This window comes from Bos javanicus, chromosome X, assembly GCF_032452875.1.
Source record: "Bos javanicus breed banteng chromosome X, ARS-OSU_banteng_1.0, whole genome shotgun sequence".
NCBI lineage: Eukaryota > Metazoa > Chordata > Mammalia > Artiodactyla > Bovidae > Bos > Bos javanicus.
In genome coordinates, this window is record NC_083897.1 from 88,443,540 (window position 1) to 88,463,357 (window position 19,818).

Sequence of the window (19,818 nt, forward strand, 5' to 3'; positions counted from 1 at the left end):
ACCCCACTCCAGTACTCTTGCCTGGAAAATCCCATGGATGGAGGAGTCTGGTAGGCTGCAGTCCATGGGGTCTCGAAGAGTCGGACACGACTGAGCGACTTCACTTTCACTTTTCATTCTCCAGTGTTCTTGCCTGGAGAATCCCAGGGATGGGGGAGCCTGGTGGGCTGCCGTCTATGGGGTCTCACAGAGTCGGACACGACTGAAGTGACTTAGCATAGCATAGCATGCTCACAGCAGTTATGGCCCAACCACCACAGGTGGGTACATGCAGCCCACACAGGGGATACCCCTGGAACACCTGTTTCTGGTGACCAGGCATAATTGCACCACTAAATATTAAGAAAATATTACGACCAACTTTATGCTAACAAATTTGATAACTGAGGTGAAATGGACACAGTCCTAGAAAAACACAAATTACAAGAAATGTCAAAAACAGAGAAGTTTTAGCAATCTTTTTGTCCATTAAAGAACTTTAACCTCTAATTTAAAACCTCTCCTTATTGGTGAATTCTTCCTGTCATTTAAAAAATCCCAGTATTGTACAAGTTACTGTTTATTAAGAGTACTTTTAAAAAATTTGGGGGCTGTGCTGGGTCTTCATTGTGGCACGTGGGCTTTCTCTAGTTGTGGTGTGTTGGCTTTATATAAGTTGCCTTGTGGTTTGTGGAATTGGAATCTTGAATGTGGAATTGGAATCTTAGTTCCCTATTCAGGGATCAAACCCATGCCCCCTGTATTGAAAGGTGGATTCTTAACCACTGGACCACCAGGGAAGTTCTTTTGGATAACAACAACAACAAAAATAATAACATTTTCTACTTCATTTCATAGTAAGTTGAACTATATTAGAGTAAAAAAAAATATCCTTCTCCAAAAGATATCATTAAGAAAGTGAATAGGCAGGCCACAAACTGGGAGAAGATATTTACAGTACCCAGATTTGAGAAATGACTCACATTCAGAATATATAAAGAACTTGTAGAAATAAAAAAGAAAAAGGTAATCTAGCCAGTAGAAAAAGAAATGGGTAAAAGACTTGACCAGGTACTTTTAGAAGGAGGTATCCACACAATAGTTGTGTATATGAAAAGTTGAACATCATTATTCATCAGGGAAATGTAAGTTAAAACCACAGTCAGACAACCCTACACACATAAATAAAACAGAACAATGACTAAAATGTAGAAGACTGACAATATCAAGTGTTATCGGGATTTTGGAGCAACTGGAATTTATATGCATTGATGGTAGTAACGTAAATTCTTTCATTCAATTTGGGAAACTGGCAGTATATACTAATGCTAAATGTATAGCTATTCTGTATCTCAGGAATGTCACTCCTAGGCATTTATTTAAGAGAAGTGGTATGGACCTAACAGAAGCAGAAGATATTAAGAAGAGGTGGCAACAATACACAGAAGAACTATATGAAAAATTTCTTCATGACCCAGATAACCATGATGATGTGATCACTCACCTAGAGCCAGACATCCTGGAATGTGAATTCAAGTGGGCCTTAGGAAGCATCACTATGAACAAAGCTACTGGAGGCAATGGAATTCCAGTTGAACTATTTCAGATCCTAAAAGATGATGCTGTGAAAGTGCTGCATTCAGTGTGTCAACAAATTTGGAAAACTCAGCAGTGGCCACAGGACTGGAAAAGGTCAGCTTCATTCCAATCCCAAAGAAAGGCAATGCCAAAGAATGTTCAAACTACCGCACAATTGCACTCAACTCACACACTAGCAAAGTAATGCTCAAAATCCTTCAAGCTAGGCTTCAGCAGTACGTAAACCATGAACTTCCAGATGTTCAAGCTGGATTTAGAAAAGGTAGAGGAACTAGAGATCAAATTGCCAACATCCACTGGATCATCGAAAAAGCAAGAGAGTTCCAGAAAAAACATCTACTTCTGCTTTATTGACTTTCCCAAAGCCTTTGACTGTGTGGATCACAACAACTGTGGAAAATTCTTAAAGAGATAGGAATACCACCCTACCTGCCTCCTGAGAAATCTGTATGCAGGTCAGGAAGCACCAGTTAGAACTGGACATGGAACAACAGACTGGTTCCAAATCAGGAAAGAAGTACGTCAAGGTTGTATATTGTCACCCTGCTTATTTAACTTATATGTACAGTACATCGTGTGAAATGCCAGGCTGGATGAAGCACAAGCTGGAATCAAGCTTGCTGGGAGAAATACCAACCTCAGATATGCAGACGAAACCACCCTTATGGCAGAAAGTGAAGAACTAAAGAGCATCTTGATGAAAGTGAAAGAGGAGAGTGAAAAAGTTGGATTAAAACTCAGTGTTCAAAAAACTAAGATCATGGCATCCGGTCCCATCACTTCATGGAAAATAGGTGGGGAAACAATGGAAACAGTGAGAGACTTTATTTTGGGGGGCTCCAAAATCACTGCAGATGGTGACTGCAGCCATAAAATTAAAGGACATTTGCTCCTTGGAAGAAAAGCAGTGACTAACCTAGACAGCATATTAAAAAGCAGACATTACTTTGCCAACAAAGCTCCATCTAGTCAATGCTATGGTTTTTCCAGTAGTCATGTAAGGATGTGAGTGTTGGACTATAAAGAGCTGGGCACCAAAGAATTGATCTTTTTGAACTGTGGTGTTGGAGAAGATTCTTGAAAGTTGCTTGTATTGGAAGGAGATCAAACCAGTAAATCCTAAAGTTAATCAGTCCTGAATATTCATTGGAAGGACTGATGCTGAAGCTGAAACTCCAATACTTTGGCCACCTGATGTGAAGAACTGACTCATTGGAAAAGACCCTGATGCTAGGAAAGATTGAAAGTGGTAAGAGAAGGGGACAGCAGAGGATGAGATGGTTTGATGGCATCACCAACTCGATGGACATGAGTTTAAGTAAGCTCCAGAAGTTGGTGATGGACAGGGAGGCCTGATCTGCTGCAGTCCATGGGACTGCAAAGAGTCGGACACGACTGAGCGACTGAACTGAACTGAGCACATACATCCACTAAAATAAATGTACAGGAATTTTCATATCAGCCTTATCATAATTATCAAAAACATGATGCTCTTAAAGTGCCGCACTCAGTATGTCAGCAAACTTGGGAAAGTCAGCATTGGCCACAGGACTGGAAAAGGTGTTTTCATTCCAATCCCAAAAAATGACAATGCCAAAGAATGTTCAAACCACTGTACAGTTGCACTCATTTCACATGCTAGCAAGGTTATGCTCAAAATCCTTCAAGCTAGGCTTCAACAGTACATGAATCAAGGATTTCCAGATGTACAAGCTGGGTTTCAGAGAAGCAGAGGAACCAGAGATCAAATTGCCAACATTCATTGGCTCATAGAGAAAGCAAGGGAATTCCAGAAAAACATTTGCTTCATTGACTACACTAAAGCCATTGACTATGTGGATCACAACAAACTGTGGAAAATTCTTACAGAGATGGGAATACCAGACCACCTTAACTTTTCTCATGAGAAACCTGTGTTTAGGTCAAGAAGCAAGGGTTAGAACCAGACATGGGACAATGGACTGGTTCAAAATTAGGAAAGGAGTATAACAAGGCTGTATATTGTCACCCTGTTTATTTAACTAATATGCAGAGTACATTATGCAAAATGCCAGGCTGGATGAATCACAAGTTGGAATCAAGATTGCTGGGAGAAATATCAACAATCTCAGATATGCAGATGATACCACTCTAATGGAAGATGGTGAAGAGGAACTAAAGAGCCTCTTGATGAACATGAAAGAGGAGAGTGAAAAAGGTGACTTGAAACTCAGCATTTAAAAAAAACTAAGACCATGGCATCTGGTCCCACCACTTCATGGCAAATAGAAGGGGAAAAATTAGAAACAGTGACAGATTTTATTTTCTTGATCTCCAAAATCACTGTGGATGGTGACTGTAGCCACAAAACTAAAGGACACTTGCTCCTTAGAAGAAAACCTATGACGAACCTAGGCAGGGTATTAAAACAGAGAGACATTATTTTGCTGACAAAGGTCCATATAGTCAAAGCTATGGTTTTTCCAGCAGTCATGTACAGATGTGAGAGTTGGACCATAAAGAAGGCTGAGCATTGGGGTTGGGAAAAAAAAGAAAAAAAAAAAAAAGAAGGCTGAGCATTGAAGAATTAATGCTTTTGAATTATGCTGGAGAAGACTCTTGAGAGTCCCCTGGACTGCAAGGAGATCAACCAGTCAATCCTAAAGGAAATGAGTCCTGAATATTCATTGGAAGGAGTCTTGCTGAAGCTGAAGCTCTAATACTTTGGCCACCTGATGCAAAGAGCCAACTCATTGGAAAAGACCCTGATGCTGAAAAAGATTGAAGGCAAGAGGAGAAGTGGGCAGCAGAGGATGAGATGGTTAGACAGCATCACTGCCTCAACGGACATGAATTTGAGCAAGCTCTGGAAGATAGTGGAACACAGAGGAGCCTGACGTGCTATGGTCCATGGAGTTAGAAAGAGTCGGGCACAACCTAACGACGGAACAACAACAGCAAAACAATTTAATTAAGCACACAAACATTTTTAAATGGCACAAAAGAAGATATAAGCAGGAGTGGAGGAAGAGGATATTAACCTGTCCTTTTATTTGAGAATAAACTGGACTTTTGTGAGCCATTTTTTGAGTGGCAATGAGAATGCTAGCTTGCATGCACAGCTCTTTCTAAACAGATGACTGTCCATTTCTGTACGGTTCACTGAATCTGTGGGCTCAGTAAAGGGCTCAGGAAGCTTTTTACTGAAGAAGCAAATTTTTATGATGAATGTTGGTACTGGTGATCTTTTGTCCAATATATAAATGGTTTAGAAGTTATGTTTTATTTACAACTTAGACATTTTATATACATTTAAGTGTTTAATAAAGTGAAAAGTAAAACCACCTCTAAAATTTAGCCTAGGAATCCAGGGGTTAGTAACTTCCAAATAAATTAAAGCCAAATATATGAGAATACAATGCAACTTAAGAATAAGAGGATGAGATTTTTGGACTGGACATGTATTCAGAGTACTGTATCTAACTGACTAACAGGGGAAAACTGGATTTGATGGCTCAGAGCATTCTCAATATCTAAAAACTCTTGCTGATGAGATAGTGTACAGTTCTTCCATTTTACAATTATTATTGAGAATATAATATGTCTCATGAACTGTGATTCACTCTTGGCAAGAATAGTATATTAATTGTGTTAAAGCTAATTCACAGTAATAAAGAGAGCATTAAATATAATGACTTACATATAGAATTTTCTTACATATAGAATTTTCTTACATATAAAGTCTCTAATATCACAGGCCATTGGAAAACCTAGCTGCTTCTGCTTATTCATGAATCCATTACTCAGCTCCACCGTCTTTTGAATTTTTGTGGCATCTACATGTTTGAATCCATGTTGCTGTCAAATCCAGGTTTTAGTAAGCATGAAGGTAGAAGGTATAGAGAAAATATGCCTACTGTTTCAATGCTTTGGTTTGAAGGTGGCACCCAGTGTTTTCTCTCATATTCTGTTGAGAACATTGTCACATGGTCACAGCAATTTTCAAAGGAGGCTGAGAAATGTTATATGACTGGGCAGCCATATTCCTGGCTACTAATCCATTAATGCAAAAGAATGGTGAAACAGATTCTAGTGGTCAGCTTTCATTCTACCACAGATGGCTTTTCATCACTTTCATTATGTACTTCTTATTAAATATATTTAATTTTATTTCCAGGGAAACAGTTACACTTGGATGGAGAGTTGGAGTATAGACATCCATTTATTGTTTGTATAGGTCAAAATGGCTACGACCACAGTATTTTTCCTGTAGACATGAATAAATTATTTGTTTAGTTTTATTGAGATATAATTGACATACAGCATTGTATAAGTTTAAGGTGTACAGCATAGTAACTTGACATACGTATATTGTGAAATGGTTGCCACAGCAAGTTTAGTTAACATCATATTATATAGATACAAAAATGAAAAGGAAAAGATTTTCTTTGTGATGAGAACTTGTAGAATCTACTCTCTTAGCAAACTTAACTATTTTATCACATTAATTTGATATTGATGCTGATAAGCAATAAGCGGTGAGATTAGTGAGGATTTAGAATGGAAAGCTAATGAGGACTTAGACTCTGAGTTACCCATTCAAGCCTAGGCTCTCCATAGATGTTTCCCCTTAAAACCCTTCTCTGTTTAATCTTCAGTCCACCTTACTTGATATCCCCTACCAAAATAAAGCTAGATTGCTTATGTTAAACTCCAATCTCCAATACTGAATATATGTGTAATTATTCTGAACTTCACTTTCCTTATCTACAGTGGTGGATAAGATACCTCATAGGGCTTTTGAAAGGATTAAATGAGTTCATATGTATATATTTTGTAGAACAGTGCCTGTACCACCAAATCATGTAAGAGCTTGGCACATAATAAGTGCTATTTATGTACTTTCTATCATTGTCATCATCATCATCATCAGATTTACTGGTTTCTCTGTGACCAATTTGGATTAACTTAAGTGTGCCTCTTAATCTTCTGTTATGTATTATTTGTGTCATTTTACTTTTTTTCTCTTTTTAGATGGAAAGTTTGGGATTAAAACCTTACAAAAAAGAATTTCTGGAAAAGTTTCATTTCATGGTGAAATGGAAGGTGAAGATGCAAAAGATGATTCATTGTATTCCATTTTAGAAGTACTGTGGCAAGATGCTGAACAGATAAAAAGCTACCAGGAAAAGCAGAACAAACCTTTGAGTCATGCTGCTTTCATCAATAAGAAAATATTGAATACAGAGTGGGATTATGAATATAAAAACAGTGGAAAATTTATTCATCCAGGCCCAAATTGTATTCCTTCACAGAAAAGACCCCATAAACGTAACTCATTTGGAAAGAATTTAAAGCATAATTTAGATGTACATATTCATAGTGAAAGCAATGCAACAAATAACTTTGATAAAATTATTGGACACAGTCAAGTTTTCACCCAGAGCTCTTCTTATACTAAACATGAAAATACACATACTGGAGTGAAATTCTGTGACAGCAATCAGTGTGGAAAAGTCTTCAGCTTCAAACAAGCACTCAGTCACAATCTGAAATTTCCTGTTGGGGAGAAAGCAAATATGTGTACTGAACTTGGGAAGATCTTCACCCAGAGGTCTCAACTCTTTGCACCTCAGAGAATTCATACTATGGATAAACCTCATGAACTTAGGAAATGTGTAAATGTTTTTACACAGAAGCCACTACTCAGTATTTATTTGAGAGTTCATAGAGATGAAAAGCTATATATATGTTCTGAGTGTGGAAAGGCATTCATCCAGAATTCAGAATTAATTCTGCATGAGAAAATTCATACTAGAGAAAAACCCTATAAATGTCATGAATGTGGAAAATCATTTTTCCAAGTGTCATCTCTGCTAAGGCATCAGACAACCCATACTGGAGAAAAACTTTATGAATGCAGTGAATGTGGGAAAGGCTTCTCCCTAAACTCAGCCCTCAATGTACATCAGAAAATTCATACTGGAGAGAGACACCATAAGTGCAGTGAGTGTGGGAAGGCCTTTACCCAAAAATCAACACTCAGAATGCATCAGAGAATTCATTCAGGAGAGAGATCCTACATATGTACTGAATGTGGGCAGGCCTTCATCCAAAAGGCACACTTGATTGCGCATCAAAGAATTCATACTGGAGAGAAGCCTTATGAATGCAGTGACTGTGCGAAATCTTTCCCTTCTAAGTCACAACTCCAGATGCATAAGCGAATTCACACAGGAGAGAAACCCTACATATGCACTGACTGTGGTAAGGCCTTTACCAACAGATCAAATCTGAATACTCACCAGAAATCTCACACTGGAGAGAAGTCTTATATATGTGCTGAATGTGGGAAGGCCTTCACGGATAGGTCAAATTTCAATAAACACCAGACTATTCATACTGGAGAGAAGCCCTATGTTTGTGCTGATTGTGGCAGGGCCTTCATCCAGAAGTCAGAGTTACTTACACATCAGAGAATCCATACTACAGATAAGCCTTATAAATGTTCTGACTGTGAGAAATCCTTCTCAAAGAAACCACACCTCAAAGTACATCAGCGAATTCACACAGGAGAGAAACCATATATATGTGCAGAATGTGGGAAAGCTTTCACAGACAGGTCAAATTTCAATAAACACCAGACAATTCATACTGGAGATAAACCCTATAAATGTAGTGACTGTGGAAAAGGGTTCACTCAGAAATCCGTTCTGAGTATGCATCGCAATATTCATACATGAAAGTAACCCTGTTTCTTGAAAATGAGAAAGCCTTACAACAGAAATCAGGTCTAAGTGTGTGTTAAAAATTCAGCCAAGACAGATCAGATATTGAATGCATTGCATAATAAAAAGAATGTGTCAGGCTCTTTCACCTGAGATGAGAAAAATTATTCAGAAGAGACTCTCTAAGAATGCATTGAATGATGAGGAATTTCCATATTTGCAAATCCTCACAAAATATAATTGAATTCATACTGGGGAAAATGTTATCAGTTTGAGATATTAGGAAAAGCCTTCCTGTAGAAAGTATTATAAGGCAAATTATTACCAAGTTCTTTATAGATAAAGTATGAAAAATGATATAAATGACAGTAATGTTTATTGTGTTGTATTAAGCAATTTAAAGTGACAACAAAGTGAAAGGTAGGACAAAACAATAATATATTTGATGTATAGACCTGCTCTCAGATCTATTTGTAGCAAAACACATTGCACAATGGGAGGAATAATTGAGTTGAAATTCTTTTTTTTGTATTTGTGTCTATCAAATATGTTTGCTACTGAATATTTTGCTCATGTGAATCCACAGTTATAAAGTCATTATGGTTTTATATATACACTCATCTGCTGATATAATTTTACACAAACAAATATAATCCTGTCATACATGTTGATTTCCATGACATCATATTTTTATCTTCCTTCATTGTGGTACAGTGCAGAAATAACCACAGGTCTCTCCCATCCTTTTATGCACCCCTCTTTGTAATATTACTGTTGTTTCTCTTATTAAGAGGCAGAGCTCTCTCTCTACTCCTTGACTCTGAGTTTGGCCATGTGAATTGCTTGGGCCAATATACATTAACAAAGAGATTCAAGAAGATGCTGGAGAGGTGTGAAAAGCCTGCTTTGAGACTTACCCTTTCTTGCCGCTCTTTTGAATTCTGAGACCTTCATGTGAAGAAGCTCAAATTACTAAGGGATGTGAAACCACGTGGAACAGAGATGAACCAATCCAGATGAAGCCCCTTAAACCAAATGCCAGATGTGGGAGTAAGGCCTTCTTTAACCTCCAGCCCCAGCCATGCCAGCCCACACCAGAAGAGCCACATCAGTCATCCCAACCAACCTGGAGACTTATGAGATAGAAAAAATGATTGTTTTAAGCTACTAAGTTTGGTGTAGTCTGTTATACAGCAAATGCTGAGTAATACATAAAAGTGTACACCTACTGGGGGTGTTGTATCAAAATATAAAACATGTGGCATCAGCTTTGGGCCTGGGCATCAGGTGGAGACTGGAAAAGCAATGAGGAAAACTGTTAAGAAAGTCTGCAGAAGATGGCAGTCCATGTTGTTTAGTGAGGGAAAAAATAGCAAAACAGCTACCATGCTCTGTGGAAAGATAGAGAATATACCAAATGAACTTGTGGATCTGGCTAAAGAGATTTCCAACAGAATGTTGAAGTATATGTTTGCTTCTTTTAGCTGCATATGATAAAATGCAGAAAAAAAAATGAACTAAGTAAATAACTGTTCCATTTGCCATCAGAGTTCAGAACAAACACCTAAAAAAACAGGACTTGGCTGAGTTGGAAGGTAACTGCTTCACATCTCCAGTCTCTCCAGCCATCAAAATATTCTCAAGGTGAAAAAGTGACCTCCAGAGTAGAGATCAAATCATAGATGTGGTTCTAAGACCCTTTGTTAAAATGTGTAAAATATTTAAGTTGGTGTTTGGGAGACCCTGTCAGCTAAGCTAAACAGCTCTCAAAAACTTCTCAACAGTGTCCCAATAGCCTGACTCACTGTTCAAAGTAGAGAGGGGCCCATCTTAAAAAGAATTGTTGATGTTGCATTTGGGACATAGAGTCAATACAAACCAGATTCATAGAAAACTTGCAACATTTTTAACAGAGTTTTACTAACAAAACTACCTCCATGTTGGACTTAAAGGACTGAAAAAGTCCAAAGTGAAAAATGGACTCCCCTGTCTTAACTTCTGTGAACAGGAAGCAAGCTGTGAAAGTTACTCAGCTGCAAGCATGGGCCATTTCTTATGGGAAAAGAAGGCCGTCTCAGAGAGAAGATCCAAGAACAATGTACTAAAATGGATTGGGAAGCCATTCCCAGGCAGAACTATGACCTAAACAAGAAACATTTTTTGCCCCTGGAGCAGAGATACCTGACAGTATTTGCTCTGTGGGATTTCAGAATTGTTATTGAACAGTGATTGATATATGCCTCTTTTTCCTTCCCTTTTTGAATGGAAGTATCTGTTACAGTTATCCTGTCCCTATCTCACTATTGTATTTATATTTATGTGTATGCACATGTGTGAGTATGTGTGTGTTGGGTTAGGGGAGTGGTCATATAACTTGTCATTTAGTTCACAGGTCTCTGGATAAAAAAAAAACTGAGAATCTACACCCAAGGAGCCTCAGCCATATTTGAATCTGATATAGAAGTCTTAAGGTCTTGGATTTGAGCCTAATGTTTTAATTTGGGATGAATGTTTGGAGGTCTTGGAATGGGGGTGAATAGATTTTGCCTGGTGTGATAATGTAAATAATTTATTATCAGGACAGAGACTGTGATAGAAAATACTACAATTTTCCATCCCTGTATGTATGCCTGTTTTCAGTCATTATTTTGCTTTGTGTTTCAGTTGGGATAATTTCTATTAACCTATCTTCAAGGTCACTCATTTTAACCTCTACCCTGGCTCTGTCAGATCTACTGATGAACCCATTGAAGGCAATCTTTATCTCAGTTAATGTTTTCTTTTTATTTCTAGATTGTCCATTTGAATTTGAAAGAGTTTTCATCTCTGCTGAAATTCCCCACATGTTTATACCTGTTGTTTACATTTTCCACTACCCTCTTTAACATACTAATCATTGTTATTTTAAACTCTTTGTTTGACAGTTAAAACAACTAAATCAACTGAATCTGGATCTGTTGATTGTTTTGTCTCTTGACAGTGGATTATTTATTCTTGCTGTTTTGCATATAATATTTGGCTGAATGTCAGATGTTATATGTAGGATAGTAGAAACTGAGGTAAATATGTAATTCCTGGGAGTAGACATGTTACTTTCCTTATAGGTCATTGGCATAGGGGAATTGAGGCCAGCTAGTTAGGATTTGTTCTGGTGTTTAGGTGGTGGTGTTGCTCTCTTTACCTACAATGTATCAATGACTTCAAATTTCTCTAGTGTTACCTTGTGCTTCCAGTAGGCACTGGTTTTCCAGATAATTTTTCTCAGTATTCCCGCACCACCCTTGCCTTTAGGCCTTTCTTAATGTGCTTATACTATGGAGAGGCACTCTCTCTATGCTCTTGCCTTTCCCTTAGTAGCAGACTTTTATTATTACCTGGGTCTTGGTGACCTGATGAGTGGGAGGGCAGGAGGTGTCTGGGGCCAGCCTCAGTCTTAGACAGGCCCTATATCCCTAGATCTTGGAAGGTGAAGCTTTTTCAGTGATCCTGCCCTTCCCATTAGTATTAATATAGGGCTTTAAATGGTCTGAACCTAGGAAGGTTTCCTGTCCTTCCCTTTTCCTTTCCTCTAGCTACAGTAGATCTTTACCTATGTCTTGGGGGCAACAAGGTTTGCTGCACTTCACCCAGTGGCTTAAAGTTTTTATTCTGTGAGGGAGTAGGGTCCCATCAGGGCTTTGGCCATTTCTGTATCAGCAGCTGTGCCCCTAAAGGCCTACACCACTGAGAGAGGCTTTCTGCAGTCTCCCATCCTACCCCTGATGTTTCTTATGAGCAACCAGTGGAGGTCTATGGAGAAGAACCTGAAAGTGGGGGCCTATGTCTCCCGCTCTCAGAGCTCTGATATTCTCTCACTATCCCACACTCAACTTTTAAAACTTTATTTAAGATTCTTGCTGAATTCTTAATTCTGGTGTGGTGGACCCATCTTCTTTCCTGCTCTGCCACAGATAACCCAGTGATAACTTCCTGCCTTCTTTGAGGCATTTGTCTTATATATCAAGCTAGTTTGTTCCCCTATGACATTAGCTCCCTGATGAATTCAAGGAAAGTTATGATTTTATAGATTACCTGGATTTTTTCTAATTGTAAGAATGGGAGCTGAGCTCTTTCCAAGTGTCTGCATTTCTAGCCAGAATCCAGAAATCTGGATGGTCTCCTTTGGCCACTACTATCAGAATATATGCCCCCTTTCCATGTGACTTTACCACTTTACCCAAGAGGTAGAGTCTATTTCTCCAGCCCTTGAAACTGGATTTGGCCGTTTTCTTTGGTCAACGGGATATTAGCAAATATGACACTAGCAGAGGCTTGAGAAGTACTTGCACATTGAGGTTTGCCCACTATTGCTGCTCTTAGAAATCCTGAGCCCAAGTATGGAAAAGCCTGAGTTATGCTATGAGTAACCTTATGGAGCAGCAGTGGAACAGAGATGAGCCATCCCAATTGAGGTACCCTAAACCAACTAGATTTCATCTGCAAGATATGTGAATGAAGCCATTCTATCCATGTAACCATGGTCAGTCCGCCTGTGGTCAGCAGCCTCTGAGACGACCTTGCATCATGATCCCCACCTCTTGGTATCTACACCTTTGTATAATCCTGTTCCCATGGGTTTGCACCAGGTTAATGACTTGGTTCTAGTGAATAGAATAAGGCAGAGGTAATGGGATGTCACTTCCAAGATTAGGTTACAGAAAGACTGGGGCTTCCATTTTGGATGCTCTCACTCTCAGTTGGTTCACCTTAGGGGAAGCATGAGGCAGCTCTATGGAAAGACCTATGTGGATGAGTTTGGGAGCATATTCTCCCAATCTAGTCTTCAAATATGACCATAGCCTTAGCTGACAGTTTGACTGCAACTTCATGAAAGACCTTCAGCCAAAGGCACACTTCTGAGCCTCACCTGAATTCCTGACCCACAGAAACCACAAGAGAATAAATGTTTTAAGCTGCTAAATTTTAGGGCAGTCTGTTTCTGGACTAGAAAAGGTCTGCCATCGACCCCACTGATCCCAGACAACTCACAGAATCATTGATTAAAATGTTTATTGTTTTAAGCCACTATGTTTTTGGAGGCTTGTTACCCAGAAAAAGATACCTAATACATTTATTATTTACTGACTTTCCTCCACTATGTATTCAGAACAGATAACCAATACTAATTAACTACTATGAATGCTTTCATGTTTTAATCTGTGCTCATATAAATTATATATAGATATACATATGTTACATGCTTATAATCAGATAGAAGCTATATAAGATTTGTTTTCTTCCTTGACTTTCAAATATGGGATCGTATCACATAATTATCTCTGCTTGCTTTATTACTGAATAATAACATTTTTGAATAATTGCATCATAGTTTGCAGGGTGGATATGCAATAACTTAACTGTTTGCATATTAAGATTTATTTATATACCCCTTTTTCAACTTAGCAATGCTGTTCAAAATATTACGAGGCGGTTTTCATAATGGCTGGGTAGATAGGCTCAGGAACCGATGGCTAGGGTTTCAATCCTGACTCTACCAGTTACTAGCTCTGTGACCTTGAGCAAGTTAGTAATCTCTCTGTACTGATTTATTCAGCTGTAAAGGATGGTCACAGTAGTACATATCTCATAGATTCAACGTGAGATGAGTATAAACTTCCTAGGGCTATATAGTTCCACAAACTGAGTGGCTTCAACAGAAATGTATTGTGAGGCCAGAAGTCTGAAATCAAGGTGTCAGCAGGGCCACACTTCCTCTGAAGGTACTAGAGGAGGAATTGTTTCCTGCTTCTCTCCTAGTTTCTGGTAGTCTCAAGTATTCATTGGCTTGTGGATGCATCACTCCAGTCACACAGCCATTTTCTTCCTGAGTGTCTCCAGGTCGTGTTCCCTCTGCATGTCTGTCTCTGTGTCTGATTTTCCCTTTTTTATAAGAATATGGTCATATTGGATTAGGCCCACCCTACTGACCTCATTTTAACTTGATTACTTCTGTAAAGACTCTATTATCAAGTGAATTCACATTCTGAGGTTCTGGCAGTTAGGACTTCAATGTATCTTTGCTGTTGCTACTGCTAAGTCACTTCAGTTGTGTCCAATTCTTTGCACACCGCATGGACTGTAGCCCACCAGGCTCCTCTGTCTACAGGATTCTCCAGGCAAGAATACTGGAGTGGGTTGCCATTTCCTCCTCCAGGGGATCATCCCGACCCAGGGATCGAACCTGTGTCTTCTGCATTGCAGGTGGAATCTTTACTGCTGAGCCACTGGGGAAGCCCCTCAACATATCTTTGAGGGTACACAATTACTCATAATAAATTAATGCATTTGTCTATATAAAGCACTTAGAACTATGAATACTAGATACATACCACTTGCTGAGTCTGCCTGGAGAAGGCACCCCACTCCAGTACTCTTGCCTGGACAATCCCATGGACAGAGGAGCCTGGAAAGCTGCAGACCATGGGGTCGCGAAGAGTCGGACACAACTGAGCGACTTCACTTTCACTTTTCCCTTTCATGCATTGGAGAAGGAAGTGGCAACCCACTCCAGTGTTCTTGCCTGGAGAATCCCAGGGACGGGGGAGCCTGGTGGGCTGCTGTCTATGGGGTCGCACAGAGTCGGACATGACTGAAATGACTTAGCAGCAGCAGCTGAGTCTGCCAAGGCCCCCCTACCATTCTTTATGATTGGGCAGGATTTGAGGGCTTATCTGTGGTGTCTTAGTCTCCAACTACCTAAAGAAAATGTTTAGAGTAACAGGAAAAACGGGCCAAGGACCAAGGCTTGTTACCACCTTTTGAGGGCTAGGCTAAGAAAGATTCATGTATAGAGGATAATGGGAAGGAGCAGCCGGAAAGAAGAAAACATACCAGATGAGAAAGTGACTCATAGACAATAGAGTGTTTCCAAGGAATGTTTCAGTGGAGAAACTTTCCAGACTAAAGGTCAATTCACATGAGGATGGAAAACTGGTTCTTGGATTTTGTGACAAGGAGGTCATTATTACCTTTGGTGTTATTTAGAAGTGAATTTAAGGAAAACAACTGAGCAAATTTGAAGGGATTTCTGAACTCAGGTGGTGTTACTTCACCACAAAATTTTTCCGGTAGAAAAAAATATTAGGCTATTGGGCTGCATTACTCTGTTGTTGTCTAGGTTGTACTGAGAAATGTGTTTTCAAGAGTCCTTTGTGATTCCAAGTCAGCCAAAAGTAGAAATTGCATGAGATTTGGGAGGTCAAAATGAAGGAGCAACCATTACTCCAAAAGTTTGAGATTAGATTCAGAGAAGGACAAATGCAGAGATACCTAGGTCTTAACATTTCTTCACTCTCTTCCACTCTGTATTCAGCCCTTTCTATCTCCCAGCCAGGGCTTCTCTGGTAGCTCAGCTGGTAAAGAATCCGCCTGTAATGCAGGAGACCCCAGTTCGATTCCTGGGTTGGGAAGATCTGCTGGAGAAGGGATAGGCTACCCACTCCAGTACTCTTGGGCTTCCCTGGTGGCTCAGATGGTAAAGAATCTGCCTGCAATCTGGAGACCCAGGTTCAATCCCTGGGTTGGGAAGATTCCCTGGAGAAGGGAGTGGCTACCCACTCCAGTATTCTGGCCTGGAGAATTTCATGGACCTGTATGGTCCATGGTCTGGCAAAGAGTCAGACAAGACTGAGCAACTTTCACTTGTCTCCTAGCCCTGCTGACCTTCGGCCTGCCACTTGATGCCTGGCTGCAGCCCACAAAGGCAACAGCTCTTCATAGACTTCTTCATCAGCTCCCCTTTCACAGTGTTACTTAAGCAGCTGAGTGTGCCTGGCTTCTCAGATTTTCTTGCAAGCACTGACTTATCCACCCATGCCAGTGTTTCAAAAAGGCTGATTTAGTGACTTCTCTAATCTTCCAACTTCCCCTTCCATGCCTTTACTTCCCCAGCTACTCCCACAATTGTGCATGATCTAATTCATATTTTTAAATTCCTTATTTCATTATACTCATAATGAATCCGCTTCCCCAAATGAACCCTGATTGTTAATGTTACACTTTCTTTTCCTGATAACTTGGTAAACATCACTCTTCTAAAATTGGGTGGTGCCATTGAGAAATCTTAGATTAACCTGCTATTTTTCTTGTATGTTTCTGCCATATGATTCTTTTTTTATGCTTGAAGTTAAGGATCTTTAGAAGTGTATGCCTTAGTCTTGATTTTTGTAAACTGATTTTGACTGGGTTATAGTGAGTTGTTCCAATCATGATTCAAACCTTTTATTTCAGGGAAGTGTTATTTTGCTTAACTTTTTAATCTGGTCTATCTTTTCTTCATGGACATCGGTTATGCATATGTAATGTGTCTTTGTCATCTCCATCCATTTCATACTGCTCTACATTCATTTCATATCATTATTCTTTTTGGTTGTTTATGGTTGGCTCTTAAGACTCCATGAATCTCTCATGTTTCTTAATGTCTAGGCATTAATAGCCAGTGTGCTCAGATTTATTTACATTTCAGGACAATAAGGATAGACGATGTCTCCCTCCCTGGAGACATTCACAGAGAAGATTTACTTACATTCTAGGATAATAAAGATCATGTCTCTCTTCCTAAGAGGATGGGCAATAATAAATCAATGTAACAATATTGTGTTTTCCCTACATTTTAATTATGTCAATTTTCAATCATGTACAAACATCAAAAGAACAGTACAGTTAACACACACAACTTTCATCTAGATTCAACAGTATACGTAAATTTTTTCCTGAGTAATTGATGGCAAATTACAGACATTAGAACATTACACTCAAATACTTGAGCATCCATCTCCTAAAAATAAGGACATTCACCCCCATACCTAGATTATCATTATCAATCTAGTTCTCATATGATATTGAATATGATATTGCATATCCAGTCCATTTTCAAATTTCTCTCACTGTCTCCAAAATATATTTTACAACTTTATTGAGGTATAATAACATATAGTAAATGGAAATTATTTAAAGTGCATAATTTGGTGAGTTTTGGCATATATATGTACCTTTAAAACCATCACTATGATAAAAACAATGAATGTATCCATTACCCCTAACAATTTCCTTATGACCCTTTGACACCCATCTCTCTCTCCCTACACTCTCCCCTCCCATCCACAGGCAACCACTGATCTGTTTTTCATTACAAATTAGTTTGAATTTTCTACAGTTATATATATATATGGAATCATATTGTAGGTATCCTTGTTTTGTTTGGCTTCTGTCATTCAGCATAATTATTTTGTGATTCATTTTTGTTGTTACATGTGTCTATATTACTTACTTTTTACTCCTGAGTGGTATTTCATTGTATAGATAAACCAAATTTGTTTACCCATTCATGTGTTGATAGAAATCTATGGTGTTTCTAGTTTTTGGCTGTTACAAATAAAAGTGATACGAACATTTCAATGCAAGTCTTTGTGTGGACATAGCTTTCATTTCTCTTGTGTGAATACCTGGGAATGAATATTTTTGTTATATGTTGAGTGTGTGTTTAGCTATTTAAGAAATTACTAAACTGTTTTCCAAAGTGCCATACCATTTTACGTTCCCACAAGCAGTGTGTAAGTGTTCCATTTGCTTCATATCTTTGCCCTCACTAGGTATAATTACTCCTTTTAAATTTTAGCCATTTTTGTGGGAATGATATGGTATCTCACTGTGGTTTCAATTTACATTTTCCTATAATGCTGTGGAGCGTCTTATGCTTATTTATAATCTATATCATCTTGGTTGGTGTATCTTTTATTTTGCCCAATTGTAAGAGCTCTTTATATATCCTAGATATAAGTCCTTTGTTGGATATATATTTTGCAAATATTTGCTCCCAAGTTTGCCTTTTCATTTGAATAACAGAAGAGAAAAAGTTTTTAATTTTAGTTGAGTCCAGTGTATTTATACTTTCTTTCATAGTCCATGCTTTTTGAGTCATTGTTAAGAAATTTTTGCAAATTTCAAAGTCACTAAGATTTTATCCTATGCTTTCTTCTAGACATTTTATAATATTGGTTCTTACATGTAGTTATGTCCATTTTGATTTAATTTTGTATATAGTCTTAAGAAAGGATTTAAGTTCATTTTGTTTTGCATATGGCTGTCCAGTTGTTCCAGAACCATTTGTTTTAAAAAAAAAAAAGTTATCCTCCCACCATTGAATTACCTTGTCATTTCTGTTAAAAGAAAATCAGTTGATTGGTTGTATTTCTGGAAATACTTCAGTTCTTATTTATTTATTTGGCTGCACCGGGTCTTAGTTGTGGCATGCAGAATCTTTAGTTGTGGCATCCAAACTCTCAGTTGTGGCAAGTGTGAGCTAGTTCTCTGACCGTGGATCAAACCCAGTACCCCTGCATTGGGAGTGTGGTGTCTGAGCCACTGGACCTCCCGGGAAGTCCCACTAGAAGTACTTCAGTTCTATTTTTCTGTTTGTCTGTCTTGCATTGTAACATCACTGATTACTGTAGCTTTATAATAAGTCTTGAAGTCAAATAGTATAAGTCCTCTAACTTTACTCTTTTCCACAATTTTTAGGCATATATGAGTCTTTTATATTTCCAAATGAATTTTGGAATCAGCTTGTTGGTTACTATAAAAAGCCTGCTTGGGTTTTGATTGGGATTGAATCGAATCTATGGAGCTATTTGGAAATAGTTGACATTTTAATAATACTGAGTTTTCAGATCCATGAACAGATATATCTTTCCATTTATTTAGGTCTTCTTTCATTTCTCTCAAAAGTGTTTTCTAGTTTTTAGTATGCAAATTTTACACATTTTGTCAAATTTATCCCTAAATATTTTATATGTCTATATTATTTTAAATGATATTAGTTATTTTAAAGTTTCCAATAGTTATTTGCTAGGATAGAGAAATACAGTTGACTTTTGCATGTTGAGCTTGTATCCTATAACCTTGCAAAGCTCATTTATAAGTTCTAGTAGCTAGTTTTGATCCTGTAAGCTTTTATACATAGACAATCATGTCATCTGTAAGAAACGGTAGTTTTGCTTCTTTCTTTCCATTTTATTTATTTCTTGTCTTATTGTACTCGCTAGAACCCACTCCAGTGTTCTTGCCTGGAGAATCCCAGGGGCGGGGGAGCCTGGTGGGCTGCCGTCTATGGGGTCGCACAGAGTCGGACATGACTGAAGCGACTTAGCAGCAGCAGGAGCAGCAGAACCTGCAGTACAATGAGCAGAAGTGACTACAGTGGAAATATTTGCCTTTGTCTTGATCTTAATAAGAAAACAGGTTCAATCCCTGGGTCGGGAAGATCCCTTGGAGTAGGAAATGGCAACCCACTCCAGTATTCTCGCCTGTAATATTCCGTGGACAGAGGAGCCTGGCAGGTAAGAGGAGCCTGGCAGGCTATAGTCCATGGGGCTGCAGAGTCAGACAAGACTGATCACACACCCTGATGGCCTATGTGGGATCTCTCACCTCACCTCAATACATAATATAGTATTGGATTATAATACACTTTGCTATTCCCATCTATTGTTATGAT

General features: G+C 38.6%; 1 protein-coding gene across 4 annotated transcripts in view; it reads left to right on the forward strand.

Moving 5' to 3' along the window:
* The window catches only part of ZNF81 (zinc finger protein 81), a 124,123-nt gene that overhangs the window by 97,781 nt on the left and 6,524 nt on the right, over nt 1–19,818 (forward strand). For 2 of the 4 annotated variants that reach the window (XM_061409941.1, XM_061409940.1), the window contains exon 5: nt 6,592–17,725. The exons of the other annotated variants lie outside the window; for them this stretch is intronic. In XM_061409941.1, the coding sequence (XP_061265925.1) occupies nt 6,592–8,300 (1,709 nt within the window). In that variant the 3' untranslated portion in view covers nt 8,301–17,725. Of the gene's footprint in view, nt 1–6,591; nt 17,726–19,818 lie in introns of those variants that run through there. 4 annotated transcript variants of the gene reach the window in all.